At 39.6% G+C, this 21,825-nt stretch overlaps 1 protein-coding gene across 1 annotated transcript in view; it reads left to right on the forward strand.

The window, feature by feature from the left end:
* The first annotated feature begins 5,327 nt into the window (after positions 1-5,327).
* The window catches only part of USP54 (ubiquitin specific peptidase 54), a 103,356-nt gene continuing 86,858 nt past the window's right edge, over positions 5,328-21,825 (forward strand). The window contains exons 1-2 of the mRNA XM_067299927.1: positions 5,328-5,345; positions 19,140-19,196. Of these exons, the coding sequence (XP_067156028.1) occupies positions 19,155-19,196 (42 nt within the window). The 5' untranslated portion in view covers positions 5,328-5,345; positions 19,140-19,154. The remainder of the gene's footprint in view (positions 5,346-19,139; positions 19,197-21,825) is intronic.

Below are 21,825 nucleotides of genomic sequence, written 5' to 3' on the forward strand. Positions count from 1 at the left end.
TTTCCTTGGGCTTGCTGTAGACTCGGGGGGCTCTCCTACAAAAGAGAATTATTTCTATTGGGAACAAGAGGATTTTATAAGATTTAATTACAGCGGATTTCCCTCAAATTCTGGCATACCAGGAACAACAGACTGGAGACTCAGTTAACTGCTTTTAAGTAGGATCACAGTAGTTAGAGATGAAAAAGACTTACTAGATCATTCAATCCATCCTCTTGTAAAGGCAGGATACAGTCCCCTCACAGAGGATGTACTGGATATTAAACTTATATAGTACTAAGCAGTAGCCAAAAATGTATTTAATAGACATGTTAAATACAAGAAAATGTCCAAGAAAAACAGATTGGACAGGATTTTATGACATCCAGATTTCTCATTTAGAACAAAATTTGTTTTATCTTATGTTTTTTACAGTATTATTTTCAGGAATATTATCTCACAGTTTCCAGGCTCTGAATTGTTTTTATCATGGTCACTGTAAGACAACTTATATGATGAAGAATCCAAGCTATACTGAAAATGTGTGGAAAAAGTAGTGCCTACTTTTTAATGTAAAAGAAAGGTATTTAACAACTCTCAGCAATACCATCCATAAATACGGATTCATGTGTTTAAAAATCTTCTTGAAGTTACAGCTGAGGGCATAAAATATTTCATAGCTAATGGCACAACTGGTATGCTTTTCTGTGTTATGCAGAAAATCTTTTCCTTTTAACTGCAATGTATTACCTAATCAAAAGTTTGGCATCTCATAATCGTCCCTCTCATGTGAGCAACTTGCCAGTAGGTGATGATGATATGATTCATAAAACTAACATCTGGGAATTACATTTGATATTGTTATTGACAGAGCATTTACAGTAGATGGTTTTGTCATTAGGCTTAGTGACTCTGTCATACAATTTGGAACAGTTTCAGGCTATTAGCAGAATATAGGCTTTGTCTTGTTTGATTTTTTTCATCATACTGTGAATACATAAAATGTATTTATCTCTCTTATACAAGATGGCAGCAGTCAGACAGCCAGAGCCTGAACATGATTATTCTATCATGGAGCAAAGAGGACTAAAGGCGGCAGTCTCTGCCTCTGAAGTAGTGACTCAGCTGGCGAGGTTTGAACATTCATTTCACTGATTTTTTTTTCCTGCCTAGCTTGTCTGCAAGTAAATGTTCTCTTCCACAGAAGACTGACTGCCACAGGTGCCTGGCAAATGCCTCGCTTTCAAAGGACTGCCCCGTGGCACAAAACGCTGGAGCGAGTGCTTCTACGGAGATGCAGGGTCCATAGCTGTCCATCAGCACTTAGGCTAATTTCGCTTGACTGTACATTAGCAAAGTCTGCAAGCCAGACTGCTGGCTCACAGCACACACATACATTTATATGCAATCTCATCTATGCCAAAATCCACAAATTGCAGGTTATAAACTAGTTGAGACAAGTTGCTTGTTCTGTCTTGGAATTGTGCCAGACCAGGATCACAGAAAATCAACCAGAATTTGCCAACACATGCAGAAGTAAGATAGCACACCTTTTGTGGAACTCCGACAGCTTTTGTGAACTGCTGAGTGTGTGGGATTTGAGACAGAGTTAATTATATTCATGGCATCATAAATCTTACTAGTAAAAGCGTCTTCATCTAATGTAATTAATTAGCAGCGCCTTTGTGCAGCACCTCTTGCTCTGTATGTATTTAACATACAATGAGTGTCATCTCTCTGATGATAATCTGCTTGCAGTACAGCTTACGTGATGCTCTAATGAGTCCAAGTACTTGCTCAAATATATATATTGTGTAAATTAACACACGCAGTAAAGGGTAGAGAACTACATAAAATACCCTGAAAGGATGGTCTTAAGGGCAACCTAAACTCCAATCAGGTTAATAAACAAATTCTCAAATATAAACTCTTCCTTTTGTCTGCTAGATAAATTTGTCAGGTTCTGCCTGCCCTCTTACGCCATATAATTTTAGCAATGGGGAAACTCTGTTTTAGTTCCCATTCTTGTTTGCTACTCCCTTGAGGAAACTGCATTACTTAATAGTTAAAGAAAAAACCCTCCTTCATAACAAGAAACGTCACTCTGGTTTCCCACAATTACAATGAATGAGTCTGTCAAGACATTTCTAAACAATAGCCTGCAGGTGAGGTGCCTAGAAAAAGGAAGTATTTTCAATTAAACTTTTTAGAAACACATTATTTTATATCAAAACTTTCAATGCACTTTTTACAACTTTTTAAAACAAAAAATGCAGGCTCCTTTTTTTAGGTTTTCACTTTTTCATTTCATGGAAAAAAGCAAAACATTTTGTGCAAAGATTTTTCATTTTTAAAAGTCTGTTTTCATATAAAGAAAATGCCATCTGATCTACTTTCAGGGAGAATTGACACAAATAAATTCACAGGTAGGGACAACTGCACTTTAAAAACAAAAAAAGAAGTATAGCTCCAGCCAGAGTTATAATAAACTTTCCTTTCAAAAATCACAGTGAACAAATGAATGCATAAATAAGGACAGATTAATTTATGGCTAGAAGTTCTTCTTTTACTGCAAACCCCAAATAGTTATTCTTTATTGCTCTTCTGACAAAGCTTTCTGAAAATGCTTCTATTTTGGACATTTGAACAGGTGCAGGGAAGGCACAACCCTACTATGAAAGCCTGACAAAAGCCTATACTCTTCCCTGGCACAGACACATGCCAAGGGCAGCACCACTGTTTCACTCCAGGTTCTTGGATGTGGAGCTGGGGAGAGGAAACAGTACAAGGAGGGCATTAATAGCAGTGAAAAAGGCTACCCGCTGCGCAGTGCTTTGTTTGTACTCCAAAACATTTGGTGGATAATATCTCTTCAGACAAAAGGGAAAATAAGGACTCTGTAGACTTCCCCTTCTTACTGGGGGAAGCTCCTGCCTTGAGCCACAATCTCATCATGCATCACTCACTGCAGGGAAAACAAGGTGGCCCCTGGAAGGGGAAGGAGCAAAGAAACTTTCCCTTGGCCACCCTAAGGACAGTCTATCGGCTATATCGCACAGAACCTCCCCTGCTCACAGACGCTGTACAAATTCAATTACACTGAAGAGCACTTAGTCAAACTCCTCAGTGCCTGTCTCATATGAGTAATTACGTCCATATTCTATTATAAAAATAGCCATATTTTAACGGGCTTTAAGCTAGCATGGATTCAGGGCTTCATTATATCTACTGTCTCTAAATGTTTCTCTTAATTATTTTTGGTCCCTAAGAGAGACTTGAGGCCTCCCTTATTTGCTCTCTCTTCTAATATGGTTGGCCTGATTCCCAAAGCAAAAGATTGAAAAAGGATGGAAAGTCACAACATGTAAACAAGTCTTCTTCCAAATGTACAGACATTTCTTTTTGTATTATTTTAGTGTTGCTTAGGATGCCATATTAACAGCTGTGGAAAGAAAAGTCTACTATTCACACAAACACAGAAAAGCAGGACTGCAGATACCCTATACATTCAAACAGTTCTAGTATGCCTAAGTGTTAGCTCTGGACAGATTAAGGGTTGAAGGCTGACCCTGTCCTCCAGGCACAGCCTATGCATCTGGCACACCACTGAAGGTATACCTGAATTACCAGAAGTTGGTGGTTCTGGTAGGCAGAGGTACATCTTCAGATATAGAACATTATGCACCAACTCACTCACTTCATATATGCAAAAAAAAAAAAAAAAAAAAGGCTCAACAACGGGATAAGAATTTCCTCACAACTTACAGAATTGGCGGTACTACTCGAAGGATTGTTAAAGAAAGATGTGTCCCAGATTTCATGAACACTGAAATATGAGGGCATAAAAGAAAGGGCATTAGCCCTCACGTTTTCATGTTTTAGTAATTAATTGTATTGTCTATCCAGGCTGTGGCAACTGTAGCACTGAGATCCCAAATGCTCATACAAACGGCAGTCCCCCAGTCATTTTCTCAGTCTCTCTACGTGCATGACCCAGAACTGAATGAAAAAAGCTTCAGTGGGCTTGAAATGTGTTTCTTGCTGTCACCAAAACCACTACTTACTACCTGAGAGTTAGTATTACCAGTACTCTGCACCAGTAACAGGAGAATTATGTACTGGAATGTGTGGCTAATGCAGTTCAGGGAACATGAGTTTAATACTAATTTTGCACATTGTCTTGTATTCCCAAAAATCAAAGTACAGTTTATACAAGAGGACATTCAAATCCTCCCAGACCTTGTACTGATCTGATCGATGCCGGAAGTACTCGAACGGACGGCACTGAAGGGGTAAGGGCTCGGCTCTAAGCCGTGACTAAATCCAAGTCTAACAGGAGCTACAAGCAGACTTTCGTGAGACGTGAACGTGGCTGTATTTCACCGTACTTCCCAATTCTGAGGAATTACATGTAATCTACAAGGGCATTTTTGTTTTTTCCAAACGCGTTTTGCTTCTGGCAGACACTTTTATCCGCACGCCTCCGTCCCGCGAGCACGGCTGCGCGGGGGGAGCCGCCGGGCGCGGCGGCCTCGCTGCTCTGCAGGGGCTGCGCGCACCCGCCGTCCCGGCGCGGCCCGCAGCCACCGCCGCTCCCCAGCGGCTCCGCCACGGCGCGGCCGCGCCGCTCCCTCCCTCCTTCCCTCCCTGACGGAAAGCTGCCGGGAGCAGCCGAGACCCTCCCCCCCCGCCCCCGCCGGGCGCGGGCAGCGCAGGACGCCCCTCGCGGCCTGAGGCAGAGCCGCACCGCGCCCCACCGCACCGCACCGGCGCCGCCCTCTCGCGAGAGGCCGCCCCGGCGCCCCGCGGCGCGGCCGGCGGCCCCGGCGGGAAGATGGCGGCGTCTCGCGAGAGGCGGTTGCGGCGGCTGCCGGTAGCTATAGCAGCGGCGCCGAGGGGCGGGCGCGCCGCGGCCGTGGCGGGAGCTGACGCCGGCAGGTAGGGACGCGCCGCCGGCCCCGCGGCGGGGCTGCGCGGAGCCCTCCCGCCGCCCTCCCGCTGCGGCGGGCTCCGCCTGGGGGCCCGGGCCGGTCGGGGAGCCCTCGGCACCGCCTGTCCCGCCCGGAGCCCCGGCGGCGGCGGCGGTCCGCGAGCTGCCGCTGAATTATCCGGCGGCGCGGCGAGGCGCGGCGAGGCGAGGGCCGCCGGCCCCGGGCTCGCGGTAGCCCGCGGCGCGGCCTCGGGTGCCCGCCGGGGGCTCCGGGAGGGCGCCAGCGGCTGGGAAGGTCTCGTGCGGGCGGGGAGCTTCGGAGCTAACAGCGCTGTGTTGCTTAATAACTCAGCCTGGCCAGCTGCTGTGAGGAGTAAAACTTATGTAGAAGTTCTTGATTGGAAGGTGCTGCTGTATCACATTATGCTGGTTCAAGGTAGGCAAAAACATGTTGTGGGTTTTTTTTCTTCTAAAGGCAAAAAAAAAAAAGTGGAAGTTGTTTGCTTTTGCAGCATCTGATTTTCTCTGAAACCTGTTCTTCAGTAGGAAGATTATGGATCAGTGGGGATAGCAGCCCTAAAAATAAGCCTAAACAAGATAGACCTCCTGTTTTCGAAAAGTTGCAGGCACAACGGCTTTCTGGTCTTTCAGCTGAGTAAAGTTGCTGTGGGTATTTTGGTGGCTGACTGTGCATGTGGCAAGAATTCAAAATGCTTTTCAAATTTCAGAACAAATTCTGAGAGTTACAGTCATGGAAAAAATATACATGTGAAATGAAACCCGCCCCCTAATTCTGTAATCTTTTATGCAATTTGAAAGAAAGAAGTATGCACGGAAACAGACCTCTAAGCCTGTGCTACTGTTCAGACTTCAAGAAGAATCTAAGACCAAAAGATTTTGTGCTGCAATACACTTGAAATGAATAGCAATTTTGGAAAGAAATAGCAACAATAGCAATTGCAATAATAGTGAGATGGATAGTTGTGTTTATTTCTAAAAGGAGAGAAAGTACTGTTCTGCTGAAAGCTAAACTGGTGAGGTAATACATAACTTGAACATGACAGTTTTTAAAAATGTTTGCTAAAAATGTGTTATGGTCTTAAAAAAAAAAAAAAAAGTCTCTTAAAATTTGTTCCGATCTAGGAATTGAAACAAATAGTGACAATTTCACTAGACAGGATACTCCTTAAACTCTCTTTCAACACCTAATCAAGAATATATCTAATCAAGCATGCTGCATGTCATTCATACTGAATTAAATAGGAGCCCTTCTTTGCTAACCCCTGTAATGCCAGTAAGGAAGGCTTTTGCAGCAGTGTTCTCTGAGGGTGGTGGTTTATGTTTGGTTTGTCCCGTACAGAGAAATTTACTTACATCTATCCTAGAGAATTGAGAAATTTTGCTCTCTTTATGCTGCTGACAGCTGTAATAGCATTTTAGTTCATTTCTTTCAGTCAATGGGAAAAAAATTATGTCAGTTCTTCTCTCTGTTCTGGGTTAATAGTCTATTTTGGGACTGTAGTCATGAACTCATTAAAAAGGATAATGGGAATTTAAATCCTTCTTCATCCAGTCCTGATGATGTTTTTAGGCATTAAACCTTCTTATGTGAATCTTCATGGAGATTACAAAAAGAGAAAGTATTCCCCCCCCCCCCCCCCCCAGTTTGTGAAGCTTCAAAAACATTGTTACCTGAGATGACAGAATAGTAGCAGAACTCTTAGGTATCACTTTATTGTAGTTACAGTAGATTCCATCCACCATAGTCAGAATTTAAGCTTCTTTGTGTTTGAGTGCTGTATAAACATATCTACATAAAGAACAGTCATTGCTGTCATGAATAACTTGCAGTCTAACTATGCAAAATGCAGCAGGCGATACAAAAAGGGAAACGGAGGTAAGAGGATGAGATTAAATATATAAACAAATATATAAAAATATAAATAAATAGTCACAGCTGTTTTATATGCTTACTTTATGATTCAGAAATAATAAAGTATATGTCTTACAGTAAACTTGCTTATTAGCACCTGTAGAACTCATTATTCTGACCTTGCTATCTTTTTCAGTTTTCTCTTCCAGCCTTCTGAAACTTAATTTCTATCCATCTAAATTCCCTACATACTCTCCAGCTTCTAACATATGTTCCACCCACATTTATTCAAACAGTTTATGTTGATTTGCTCTCTGTTGAAATACTCCCATTCTTGCCTTTGTATAAAGTTTGTCTTTGAATGTCTTTCTTTTCTATCAATAGCAGCTGCAGTTGCCATTCCAAAGTTACTGTGTACTTCCATCTTTGAAGGTCGTTCCCTAGCACAGATAAGCAGTGCTTGATGGCAGAGAGGAGAGGCAAGGAATCCTGCTGTTGGCTTTCTAGGGATTTTAGTAGTCTTGCACAGATATTGCTCTGTTGTTCCTGTTCCTGCAAGTCAAGTAACAGGCAGTCTTTATTTTTTAAGACTTAGCCTTCCTCTGTAGGCACTCCCCTTTCCCAGGCTTGCACGCTAGAAGGAAAGCATTCTGGCTGCTGCCTTACGTTCACTCCTGGATGCTACTTTCTAAGTCACGTGATGTATTATATAGGTCTCTTATTGTGTGACCTGACACGCAACTTCAGCATGCAATTTATTCCTTCCCCATCTTTTCCCCGTGTTGTGTCACTTGATGGATGGGGTTCTGTGACCTGAGAAAGTTGAGAGGTTTAGGTGGATCTTACCAGCTATGGGCTCTGGGCCACAGGAGCGGTGCTCGGCTGAGCCAAGATACCACTTGGCTATGCTAATTCGATTTTATGACAATGCGCTGCATGCCAGCTCAGACATTCGGCTTACCATTCAGTTGGGAAGTTGACCTGTCGTGGCTTTCCTAGAGCTACGGTACGAGTTCCCTTTCTGGAGTTGTTGGAAAAGAAAGACTTCAGTGTGTTACCAACAACTTAGTAGAAAATATGGAAGCTGCAAGGAGTGCAGGAGGATCTGTTTTATGTTTATTTTTCCACACTTTTGAAATCTGTGAGCTGGGTGTATTCTGTTGCAGTCTTAAATGTTATAAGTAATATTTTGTGCTCACAGAATGTAAAACTTCCAGTAAATTTTGTTGTCTAATGCCCTAACAGTATGAAGTGAAGGTGATCTTAAAGGTGTTACATTAAAACTTGATGTCTCACTTCTGTAGCAGTTACCACATGGTAAAATGGAGAGCGGTGATACCTGCAGAGGGCTTGGTGTGATTGTTGCCAAACTATTAAAAGGCAATGGAACTGTGGTGGGCCAGGCATAGGGTTTTGATGCTTAAAGCCATTTTTGTTCAAATTGTGAAAGCATATGGAAAATTATGTGCTGTTGTGGACAAATCCTTAAATTTTCTGCCTAGCATAGCCATAAAGGAGTACCTTAAAATCATGATTTCTTTAGTGTCATTTGTGGTATCTTGTAAATAAAGCCATTTCTGAATTGAACTTGTCTGCAGGAAATAGTTTTAAGTGTTGCTGCTGCAAGTATTGTTTAAACATTTTGGCTTGGAATACAAATACATCATAACAAAATAGATGATAAATTCAATATTCCTTTTAGAGAGGACTGTGACCATTTTCTCCAAAACCTTCAGCTTCATGAAATGCATCTTTGAACAAGATAGTCAAAGAAATATCTGTAAGCAACACTGCGAAATTTCAGTTTCAAAACCTCCATATTGTTGTCTTTTCTTCCTTGCCTTCTTTATTGATATAAAAACTCAAAATGCTTAGTACTGGTAAAGAGGTAATTATATTTGGGAATCTGGGAGATGGAAGTCATCTTTATCCATGGAATGATGTGCCATGTATTGGTGGTATGATTTTCACCTTTGCTCTGGCACTGTCTCCTCATCTGTAGACAGTTCCTGGGGAGGAAGAGATTAGCTTTGTTTCTGTTCAATTTTTAGTTACTTTGCTGGGATGAAACTATCTGCAGGAATGCAAATTACAGTGGTGAATTTTGTGTTTGATGGGAACTGGACTGAGCCTGACAAATCAATTTACAAAGGCCAGAGGTGTCAGATGGTAATAGCTTGCCTTCATTGCTAACCAGTCTAGATTTGAACCAATGACCTAGAGGTGAACAGCTCAGTACTCCATTACCAATCCTCTGATCTATCCGTATGTTCTCTTGCTTAAAATCCCTGTAGTCCTCTTAAGCAGCACATGCAGTAAATATTGAGCATTGTTTGCGCTTGTAAATACTAGGACACTGTCCATTCCATTGTCTACCCTGCATGTGAGGACACTGAAGTTAGCAATAATTTCTTACACTCTCTGGCTTTTCATGGGAAACCCTCATAGAAATCCAACCATATGGCAAAATCCAGCATTATCTTAGGACCATTAACTAAGAACCTATTGCTGCCATTAACTGGAAAATGAATCCACAGCTCTAAGTAGTGTACTGGGTGTTATTAATAGCCCCAGGCTGCTGCTAAGAAAATAAAGTTAAATGAAATATGATTATTAGTCATCCCACCAACATTTCTGCATGTTGCATCCACATTTGTATTTACCTATGGAGGCTTTTTCAGAGTATATTATCCTTATTGCATGTCTACTTAATTTGTTCTTCACTGAATATCTTCACTGTGCTCAATGTTGTAAAAGCATAGCGGAAAATAATTTCTTTTCCATAGATTTCATAAAATAGGCTGAACAAAATATTTGGAGTAGCCAGATAGGAGAGCATAATCCATTTTTCCGTTCATTCTGACGTAAAATGTTTCTAGGCAACCTACATAACAGGAGGAGGTCAAGAAATGTAAATACTTGTCTGTGTTATTCTCAGGTTGTAAGGCTGTTAAAACAAGTTAATATCTGCAGATCATAATTTCTGTGAGCTGCAGAAATAACAACACTTGCATTCCTATGGATTTGGATTTGTCTTTTTATCTCCTTATCCCTTTTCCTCCAGTCCATAACCCCATTTTCCTCTGTAGTAAGAGAGTGTTGTGGCTAATCTGTACTGATTGACATACTGCCAAATGGAATATATAAGGGGTGAATTTTGCCTACTTCTCCATCACTAAACATGCAAATTAGGTCTTTTTCCTCTACTTGACCATCAGTTTTCATGTAACCTATAGGAACATAATTATTTTTGACATCTCTACTTTCTTGTGCCAATGCATTCAAAAAGTTTCATGAGGAAACCAATTTTGGTCATATGCTTCTGCAGGCAATAATAAAGATAACTTGCTGCCTAGTTTACTAATGAAATGAGTCTTATATGATCATGCTGTCTGTTATATTGTTGGTCCCATTTCTTTTCTCTCCCACTTTTGGGTCCAAGTACCCCACTTAGAGCAGTATCCTCCTTTTTTGCATAGCATTTCTGTTCTGCAGGATGTGGTCAATATCTGTTTTGTCATTTTTTTCCCCACCCCTGTTATTGCACTGCACGCATTTTCCCAGGGTTCTCTTATTAAAAGCAAAAAGTCTGAATCTTTGCTCTATTAAGAATTGGAGGAATCAATTTTTTAAAACAATTTAAAACAAATTTTTAAACTGTGAATGGTTCCTTCTTCTGAACATGTTTCCAAGCCTGAAATGATACCATTTCATGTTCTTATTTGTGTGATGGATGTAAACGTGTAAGCCTTACCTGCATTTTGCCTCTTATATATGGGTTTATTTTGGTCTAAACTGTTCAGTTTCCACTGCTGTTTAAATTAGCACCAACTGGCTTCCATGAGATGCTCGAGTGAAGTTGTACTTGGCAATTCCTTGTTAGAGTGATGCAGAGTGATACGGATGTCAGAGGGCAGAGGAATCTGCTTGTCAGTGGAGTGGGTTGTACAATATTTTGGGCTGTGACCTTTAATATTTTAAAATTCAGTACTCACTTCTAGAGCCTTTCCCAAAGAATAGCTGAAAGAGCATACAATGAAAACTAAGCAGCAGTGGAGATGTCCTAAGACTTCTTGTGAACGATGAAGGTAAAGATTGGTAGGAAAAGATTCGGAAAAGAATTGCAGATGAGGCTTTGGTGAGTTGTTGTTGGCTGCAGATGTGTGACAAGACGTGAATCCTGGTCATCTTTTGCTTAAATATTTTTCAGTAGACGCTGGCTTGTTATCTTCTGCCAACAGATTTGATGTGTAGATTTGGTTAAACTTGTCCCCAAATTTGAAGGCTAAAAGCCTTACTTTTAGAATAGTTTTCCCCTGTGGTGTTTAACCATCTGAATTTTCTGAGCTTTAAAGCTCAACTGCTTTCCAATCCCTTTTAAATTGGAACAGTGAATGTGGGTTTGTTGTAAACATCTATTTTTAAAGTGTAGTCAAGCCTATGAAACTGGCACACGTGTTGTTTTTATGAGTATATATGTTGCAAGTAAGCATTAAGTAGTTGCTGGTCTGAAGGTTAATAGTGGAAACAGCAGAAGCAGGTAGGATAACCTGTAATAAATGCAAAATAATCACAATTTGTCTAGAATTCTTTTTCTATGGTACAGTTTGGATTTTAGAAGATTTTTGAGATGGGAAGCATTAAAGTTTAATGTATGCTTAAAGGGAAGCTCACACAACTTTGTATTGAAGTATATATTGTGCAGTCAATGGCGGGGGGGAAAAACTGGTTCACAGATGAGAAGCCTTCAGGGAAGCAAGGGGAAACTGGCCCTGTTTTGTATCTCTGCTTCTGCCTGGGCCTGGCATTCTGCACTCTTGAGCAAAGACCACCTGGCTTGTTAATATCTAATGCTCTGGAGAGTATAAATCAGTATTGGTAGCAGATAATGTTTGGTGCGTGCACTTTCTCTGTTTTTATTTTTTTTCTTAAAAAAATTTGGTATGTGATTTATTACACTTTCACTTTTGAAAATAATGAATGGACTAAAAATATGCAGGAATGATTCAGACTTGTGGGAGACTGCTTGAAGAGGAGGATTCTTCTGTAAGTATTTTCATAAAATGTTAAAATAAATGTATTCTGGGAAATAGTTAGTGAGTGAAGTATGTCACAAAGCATAGGATAGCAAATGACCTTCTGATCTTCCTGCTGGTATTCCCAGTAGAATGAATTTATAAATGGATCAATAAACAACAGCTAATATATCTCTTAGCACATTCGAACAGGAGCTGTTACTATGACATGGAAACAGGTTAGTGCCCTCAATAGAAATACATGTTATTCAAGAAAATAGGTCAGAGGGAGGGGCAGAAAAATGGGGGAAGAATACAAGAAAAGTGTTGATTATGTGCTCTAACTGTTCCTTAAAACTTTTTTTGTTATACTGTACCTGAGGCATGCTGATAAATACACACCAAAGCTTCACAAAACGTGATTGCTATAATGCAGCATTCTCTGTGATGTCCATTATGGACATCATTATGCCCAACTAATCTATTCAGCACTTGTATAATATTGTAGTAGATGATATCTGGAGAGTTTCTATGAATATTCTTGACATATGTCAAAAAAGGAATTGCCAACAAAAACTTTAGGATCCTTTGGTTTTGGCTGCTTTATACATTTGAAATACATGGATTTTGTTTGAAAGAGAACTAAGAAAGGATGATGCAGTGTGAGCTTGACAGTACTGCAGGGTGTGCAACAGTTTTCTTTGAAAGTGCTGGCTTCAGTTGCTCCTAATTTGTTAAAATTCTTTAGACTGAACTTCCTCAGATGAGCTTTTCAGGCAAGCTTTTTTTAAAAAATCATTTTGACCGTTTTATTTAAAATTTACTGTTTCAGGAGAGAATGGTTAAGTGAAGTATATAACTTTCCTGTTAGCAAAACATATTTATATTGTTTTCTTCTTTTAGATAGCCCTGTTTAAAATTTTAAATTTGATAAGAAAATAGCTCTTTTTCAAGAAGTACCGTCTTTTGTTTTGCAAATGTGTTTTCTTAAAGCAAAGGTCTCTTCTATTTTGGGAGAGGTGGAAAGGTGTTTTAATTAATCTATCAGTCCATTAGTGTTATTCATAATTGTAGCAGTCCTATTCAGCAATATAATTATCTCATAAATTAAGCAATTTGCCACTTCTCCTGTTCTTTTTCTCTGTTCATTTTTTTTGCTTGCAGTCAGTTCTCCTCTGCCTGTTTGTCTGGTATCGCAGCGGCAGGTTGAAAGGTGCCTGGGCAATCTCGCTGGATTCAGCTCGTGCTCCAGTAGGACCTGGCTGTGCTCATAGGCAAAAGATGACAGAGCCTTGTCATCTCTACCAGAACAGAGACATTTCCTGTATTAAGGATAAAGAGTGAAATTTTCACGTTGAAATTGCTTTCTCTGGTAGTGTGGAGCCGGGAATGTTTCTAGACGGAAGCAGCAGTACTGGCGAGATCTTCTCCCTCAGGCTTACTCTGCAGAGGGATATGTGAGCTTTCGGAGAGAGGAGGTGGAAAATGCATGATGCTTGCAGTGCCATGCCCAGCTGAAATGCTTAATACTGCTGTGAAAAGCGTTACTTCAAGTATCACTTATAAAAATCATATCCCTTTTTCCTCTGATAAGTAGCCTATGTATTGTTTGTACAGGAATTAGGATTGATATGTCATTCATCAATAAACTTTAAGCTTTGACTTTTTTTCATCTATAAAGAAATAAATAATAAATAAATCTATAAATAAAATCAAAATTTATGTAAATTTAGTTGAATAGGAATCTGAAGTTTAAAACAAATGACTTTTAAGCTTAAATTTTTTCACTTAATTGTTGGATGTTTTTTCATTTGGAGTTTTATAGCAGGAAACATTTAACATCAGTCTAGCTTATTTTGCTTCAAATTTAGCTGTGTCTCTGGCTTGTTTGAAAATGGTTATGTGGGCTATTGTGCTTTTTTTCCTCATGTCTCTACCCCTCCACGTTATTTTGATGGTATCAATAAAAAAGTGTGCAATAATCTTACAAGTGCCTATTCATGGGCTTCCCTTCCTCTTATTCCAACTTGTCTGGAATTACTTTGAGTAAGGGCATGAATGTTAAATGCAGGGGTGCATACTGCTATGCAAAGATGTGAACAAATCTTATTAAATGATAAATAATAATTGCTTTCTTTGAAGAATACTTCTGTGAAGATTTAGCATGGATCAAGCTATTCTCCTCAGAAGACTTAACCAACCTATGAGATTATAGGTTCTAATTTTTAAAGAAATTGTTAATTTAATAAATTGCTTACTTGGGTAAGCAGGTATTAATTTTGTATGAGAAAGAGGTTTCTGACACACACTACAAAATATTTTTCAGAACAAATTCTAGCTGTTGGCAAGATTTAGCATAACTTAAATATAATGCACACAAGAAAAATTAAAATAAGAGAGCCAATGCACTCTTTTCTCCTAATAAAAATGAAACAAAAGGTCAAGCCCATCTTATGGGTTTAGCATGGCTTTTAAGCAGGAAGTCACCAAGGCACTGTGTATATATGCCTGTTGCTGAGTATGTTGCTTCCACTAAACTTATGTTTTTTGTTGGTTTTTTTTTGCCTTTTAATTGCTTTAGGTATAAACAAAGACAGAAGGAGGCTAAAAATAATTTTCATTTAATTACAACCAGTTTTTAAGGAGTCTTAACTATATAAATGTTTTGAAAGGAATAGCACCTGCACTTTCTTTTTAATTTTTTTAGAAGAAAATAAGGTGCATTTAGATTTAAAAAAAAAAAAGTTCAGGAGAATTACTTTTTTGAGACTTTTTTAAAATGATGTCCTTTGTCTTCATAGTTATACCACAAGAAGAACAGAATTATAGAAACTAAAATAACTTATGCCTTTCTAGTATAATTAGTACGGTTTTATGAAGAGGTTACTGCCTGTTTAAAATTATGAAGGGTCTGGAGAAGAAGAAATCTTGTTTCTCTGTTTAATATTACTATTTTCTTGATGAAACTGGTGATAGACTAAACTGAGGTCAGTTTTGTTTTAAATACCCACTTTATATTTCAGTGTTACCCTTTGGAAGTGGAGGAGGATCAAATAGCTGATTTTTATTTATGGTGTTTTCAGGACAAAGGCTCCAGTGTTAAGGGCCTGACTGTGGGAGCAGAACCTCTGTTGCGGCACGGTTGTGTCCTCCTAGCCGAGACGCCCTAGCTTGCCGACTTGCGTTGCGGCGAGGTGGATGCTGGCAAAGCTTCCTAGTGTGAGTGCGTAAGTGAGGTGCAGCGGCTTGGTTTGGAGGGTGTGCGGCTGGGAGCAATTGCAAAGTAGTTCAAGAAATAGCTTGCCCCTTGCTAGGCAAAAAAGCCACCTTGCAGCCACTAGCCGTGAAGCCGGTGGGGAGGTCGGCTGTACGTAGAATTTTAGCGCTGAAATTAATGCGGGAAGTTTCCTTCCCTCTGCACGTTCCAGTTGCTTCAGTGTGCAGTCAAGCAGTTTTAATAGCTCTGCAACCATTCCTTGTTCTTAAACCCTAGTGAGGGCAAGTGAAAGTGATGTCAAACTAAACGAGGGTTTTTCCACTCGTCATTTTGCTTAGTACCTTTATGGTATGAGTATTAATCTGCTTAGTTAATGTGGGTCTGCCCCCCATGTTTTTTGCTTTTTCTTTGTGGGGGGAGGGAGAAGTTGTATTAGCTGCATAACAGAGGAATTCCTCTTGGCAGATCAGGTAATCAAGAAGCGGTGGTGATGATTTCAGTCTTTCAAAGACTGGTGATGGCCAATTCTAGGCTCCTCTGAAGAGCCTGTAAAACAAACAAACAAACAAAAAAAACAACAAAACTCTTGATCTTCTTGAGAAGAATGATAAACTCTCAGTCCCTTTTAATGAAAGACAGGATTTTACCTTCTCATTCATAGATGCCCCAGCTGAGGACAACATGAAGGCTCCTGGTTACAAAGGCTAGCTCTGTCCTTAATATTTATCTCATGAGCAGCTTACCTCTTCAGAAGGAAAAGAAGTAGTAGCACAATGTACCCCTTGAAGAAAAAGCACGTCTGCACGTCTGCGACGACTGATATGTAGAACTTTCCATTTTTCTCTAGAGGATTTTTTCTCTGTCTCTGCAATTCTGGAAAACTGTTCTTTGTACTGTGCCAGTCAGTGATGATTTTCTTACTGATCTTGTGAAAACGTAATAAGGTTAATGGAGCCTTACAAATACAAGTCTTGACAAAGCTAATATTTTATCCCTTGAGTTCTGGGTTTTGGAACATGTACATTTGTAACTTTCTGTAAGGATAGAATCTTCCTGAAAAAATAATGGTCAAACAGATGCATGCTGCAATTTTTTTTTTCTCATGTCTAGGCTTTCCTAAACAAATGACACACCTGCAAAGTCTAATTACTTAATAGTTTCTTTCAGTGTTCAGCACTTTTTGCATGCTATAATTATCCAAATCACTTGAGAAGGGAAAAACAATAACCTTTTGTCATAATACCATTCACTTAAATGCACTTTTGATTTCTGTATTTGGAAAAAAAACAAATCCCCCCAAACCAACAAAAGCTGTATATCTGCTTGCTGTCATCTGCATGCTCCCTAAAAAATTCAGTGCCAAATCCTGTGCCTGTCTATAAGCTTATTTGGACTTAATGTCACAACTTGTTTATCTTCTTGCCCTGTTGGCAGATTGATGTCTTTGAAATTGAGGTTTTGAAAATTGGAAGTTGGAATAAGCAACCTATACCACTGCCATCCACTTGACATTTTATAAAGAAACATATCTTCCTGGAGGAAATACCAGTTTCTTTGTGTAGTTTCTGGGTGAAATTGCTTTGGAGATTCTTTGTGTTTAGTCATTAGGGAAAATTTTCCTCTGTCTCTCTAGGTTTCTATCAGTGTCCGCTGGTATTGCAGAAGTGATCTGGAATTTAGGCTAGGATAATGTAGAGCAGCATTTGGTTCCCTGCCTTTTTAATAAGAGTTCTCCTGCTTGCATAAGTGGAGTAGCCTCTTTGCTACAGCCACAAGTTTCTCTCTGGGGGGAATTTCTGTGATTTAGATGGCTGATGCAGCCCTTGATGCAGCATATGTACCCATTATGTTTTGTTCAAAAATATAACTCCGCGTAACAGAAAAGATAAGCATGTAGAATTGCTAGGCAGAGAATTAGCATGTATTTTCAAACTGGCATAAACTTGCAAGAGGTACTAAAAAAAAAAAAGCAATAATATCTATTATGTAAGTAATTGGGAGGTAAATTGCTGCACTTGCATATTTAATCCTTTATGTAAAATCTGCCTCTTTTACAAAATACCAAGAGGTAGCTAGCTTAGTCAGCCCTTTCAGGCTCTTTGAAGCAAGGAGGAGAAAAATGTAGAGAAAACACAGTAATCAGTAGGGTAGTAATCAGTAGGGGAATGGTCTATTTGGGGTTCTCCCCCGGTTCGCTGATCTTACCTTTCTGATTCTTTGAACTTCCACCACCCTCCTTTTTTTTTCTTTTTTTTCTCCATTGGTTGTTCCCCAGAATAAATTAGTTTTTCAGTTTTTGTGGTTCTCTCCTCCTCTTTTCCCTCAATTTTATGAAGGGGTTGTAGGTAGTCATTTTTCTGAGCCTGTATATTTGGACTTAATGTCGTACCTTCTTACCATGTGGTCTACAGTCCTTGATATGTACACATTTTTAGCACCTTTATCCCAAGCGTTTGGCTACAGCTTTGCTGGGATTATATTTGTATTTAATTAGCCCATTGTGTTCTATGAAATTGCCCCCCCCCCCTTTTTTTTTTTAGCTTGCTTATGGAAGATGGATTTTAGTGAGACAGGACATTGTCTAAATTCTTCTGCCTCCATCCTGGCTCTAGATTAATTCTTGCTGTGTCTTACTAAGCAGGGATAACAAATGCCTGTGTTTGCAAAAGTAGTATGTTGGCAAAAATTCTGTTTATTCAATACCGTATAAGCACACTTTTAAATGGAGCTGGGTCTAATTTTTTAAAAATGTAATCAGTTTAACCCTCACAGTTTCAAAATAGCCAAATTTTAAGCTGGAAAACTGTTGACCCGTCAGAGGGGAAGTAAATAAGCAGGCGAGCAGGTTGGCGTGTTCTGTTTGCTGGCGAAAGCAGGCGCTCGCTTCAGAAAGGAGCGCACGCGGGTGTTTTGCTTTGGTAGTGTCGTTGGGTTTAGCTCATCCTTTCAAATAGTAACTGTGGGCGGGATGATGTTCTGGAAAAGATGACAGGGCTTAAAATTGTAGGGGAATGAGAACTGGGCCACTGTGGCGTTAGTTTCCACTTCATTGCATCAGCCTGCGTCGCAGCCTGCCGCGCTGCGCTGCGCTGCACGAGCCGGCGGGCGGCCTCGGCCCGCTGGCGTCGGCGCGGGGTTGGCGTCGGCGTCGGCATCGGCGCGGGGCACCGCTCGCTGGGCGCTGCGAGGGCGTCCGGGCGCGGGGGCCGCTCTGACCGGCGAGCGGCTGGGGAGTCACTTGCTGCGTTCGCTACGTGAGCGGGCAATGCTCCTCTGGCTGTTCGACATTTCAAATTAATCTAGGTGAACTCAGTTCTCAGAGTGTTTTTCACCTTTTTTTGTTTGTTTGTTTAAAAACAAAAAAACCCCAAAGGTTTGCGTCTTTAAGTCCAGAGATTTCAACTATTGCGTTTCCCCCCTAGTAGGGTATATTACAGGTGGAGAGAGCTGAAGGACGCGGAGGCTCTGCTTGTTGGAGGCTGTTAGCACAGAACTAGGAATCGAATTTAGGAGCTGTGGTTCCTGTTCTCACTGCACTGTGGACGTGACGGCGTTGGAGCAACCAGATCTTACTCTGCCTGTCTTCTCACAGAAATTGTTCTAAAATATGTTAGTTTCTTCTTGTGGGGAAAAAAATGTTCTTGGAGGATATGCAAAGTACCATAGTTATACTACATTACAGTGAATATATTGTTATGAATTAGCAGATGATCTTGCTCGTGTTGCCTATGTGCTTATCCATACACCAATGATGGAAATTAAATCTAATTCAGTAGCTCAACTGCGTATTTCAGTCTTTCTCTGGACGTAGATTAATCAGCAGTAACTATTTCTTGTTGTGGGTTCTGACCATACAGAAGATGATATTGAGCCTGCGGCTAAAATTAAGTGTAAACAAGCATTATGAATACAGCTGCTTCCTGACTGTACTAACCATTCAAATCCTGTTAGAGAATGGTTAATCTAAATATGTATTTGAATTCAATTCCAGTGTGGTTGTGAGTATAGCACAGAAGCTAATCATGTAGCAGATAGTGAACTAGATATAAAAGAGCTCTTACTTTTCTCTAAGGATAGTATTAGAGTCCTGCATCAATGTCACTTTTTTTTTTTTTTAATTCACAGAAATACTTGTGACATATGAAGCAGCAGTGCAAATCATGTCTACAGTCTTCCTGCAAGGTATGCCAGTTACCAGGTTAATTTTCCTGAACACATTAAGTTCTTGAACTCTCAGTTGAAATGATTAAGTTATAAGGGATGTAGTAATTAAATGACAACCATGTATGATTATTTTTTTTTAGTGAAGTAAATTAATATCTGTTTCAAAATTTACTGAATTCCAGCCCACTTGATATTGGATAGTGAAGTGCTATCTAATGATGATTAGTTAGTGTTCAATATTGGTAAGAAGATCAATAAATAGATTAATTTGTAACATTCTTACAAATTTCCAAAACACTGACCTTTTAGTCTAAATGTTTGTATGTATTTTTTGCATGCTTGCTTTTTTTTTTTAAAGTGTGCCTATAGCACCAAAAAAAAAAAAAAAAGATTGAAACCTGAATGTTTTTCATTGTAGATTACTTTGTTTCATCAGGAAAAATGGGATGATCTGTAAATTAGTTACTGAACAGTTGCAATGTAAATTTTCTTTTGTTAGTATATTGTCTGAGATTTCCCTTATATTTATATAGCTAATTTGCCAGTGGTTTATACTAACATGTTTTACTTTTCAGTGTAATTGGACTAGGCATGCATTAGTCAGTTAATGCAGGTCAGCTGATGATCAGTATCTTAAGTCATGACAAATCAGTGATTTATCATCGTTCCTCTGTGGTGGACAAAGCAGAGTGTATCTGGAATGGTATTTTTTTCTTTAAAAGCATTGGTATGTGTAATATTAAGTAGATACAGTCAGGGAATCCCCAAAAGGTCAGTACTACTTTACCATCTTAGCCTACACAGGTCGTATTTTCATTTTTTTTCCCTTTAATGTTAAACTCGTTAGATTTTTCCCTGCTATTTATAATGTATAGTCATAAAATTATACAATGTGTCAGATGAATTTTGGACAGTCTTAGAGAATCTAATTAATTGTTAAGATGTTTTGGGGTCCTAAATATCCTTCTGTGTTATTCTGCTAGGTTGTTTTTGTTTTTTAATTTACAGTTGTATTACTTTCTCCTACTTTTTTTTCATCTCTGTTATTGCAAAGTGAGATTTTTCAATACAGGGAAGAGCTAGAAGGCTACAGGTATGCTTAATGAACACAGACAATAACGAACAGTTTTCTGTCTTGTTAATCATTGTGTCTGCGAATGCCTGTGAAAAGGAAATTGGGTACATGGTAAATACCCTACAATACACTTAAGAATGCTTAAGCATCTACTTAGTTATCTGGCAAAAATCAGCATGGCTACACTGGAGCTGCTGATCTCTTTAAATTTTTTTTCCTGCTCTTTATTGCTATTTTTAAATAATCAAATCAAGCATTTAAATCTTAAGCTGCCACTTCCACATACGCATGTACTATAATAAGACTCTATTATTATGTAGTTTCATTCTGGGCAATAACAGCAAGTAACTAACATTTGTGAATGTAATGGTGTAACTACGTGGGAATGTACAGAAAGTTCTCGTTTTGTGCACTGGGCTGTCAGAATAAATACATCCCTAGAGTCACAACATCTGCAATATCATCAGTGTAAGGTCTTATCTAGATTTTATTCTGCAGTCTCTTATCCACTCTATGTATATCTACTTATAGACAGAGTACCCAGATTCACTCAGCCAGCCTAGCTATAACTGCCTAGTTGGGGGTACAGAGGCAGATTTTATAATTAACACAAAAGCTACACTAATATGTTGCAGAAGGTCCACTAGTTGGTCTAGCCCTAGCTAGTGTGATGGCAAGTCTGGATTACAAAGTCCTGCTTCTGTCAATTTTGCTGTGCTATTACAGACCTTCTCTGTATTGCCTCTGAACTAGAAATTACCACCCAGTTTGGAAATACCTGTTTCTTGTTAAACCCTTAATTTCATGAGGTCTCTGTGCAGCCTAAGAGCAGCACTACGGGCACTGATGGCCAGTGCGGTATCCCCGCTGCAGTGTTTCTAGTTGCCTAAAAATGCCTGTCATTGTTCCATAATGCAACCTTTGATAGGCAGGGCAATTTTGCAAGATGTACTTGAAGTCACTACTGTGCAAGTATCCTCAGAACAGAAGCGGAATGTAAGTGAACAGCAGTCAGCACAAGAAGAAAATAAAAAGCATAAAGCACATACAAGAGAGTGATGGCAAATCCAAAGCTAGCAGTTTGCTTACTTCTTAGTACTCAGATAAGTTATTTTTTAGGCTGCACCTGATGAAATTCATACTTCAACATAAAAAAAAGAAGTGACTGAAGCTGTCTCAGTACCACTAGCAATTGCTTGAGATACTGAAAGACTGGAAAAGAAAAACAAGAGGTGGGGGGAAGGAGCCAGGGAATAACAGGCCAGTCCTTTTATCTTCAGCGTTTTGAACAAATTCTTGCACAAAGTATAAGTCTCTGGGAGAAAACAAGAAAATGACTCACAACCACCATGAATTTAGAAAGAATAAATTGTCATGCTGGTTTAATTTTCGTCTGTAACATGATAATAAGGCCTGTGAATTGACAAGAAAACAGTGAATGTTAACATGTTAATGTTAGAGAGGTCTTTGACACTGTTTCATTTGATATTCTTATAAGCATTTGAAGAAACATGTCCTAAAAGAAACTGTTGTAGAGTAGGTGCAAAACTTGTTGATGCCTGTGCCTAGTAG

The sequence above is a fragment of the Apteryx mantelli genome, chromosome 7, assembly GCF_036417845.1.
Source record: "Apteryx mantelli isolate bAptMan1 chromosome 7, bAptMan1.hap1, whole genome shotgun sequence".
Taxonomy (NCBI): Eukaryota; Metazoa; Chordata; class Aves; order Apterygiformes; family Apterygidae; genus Apteryx; species Apteryx mantelli.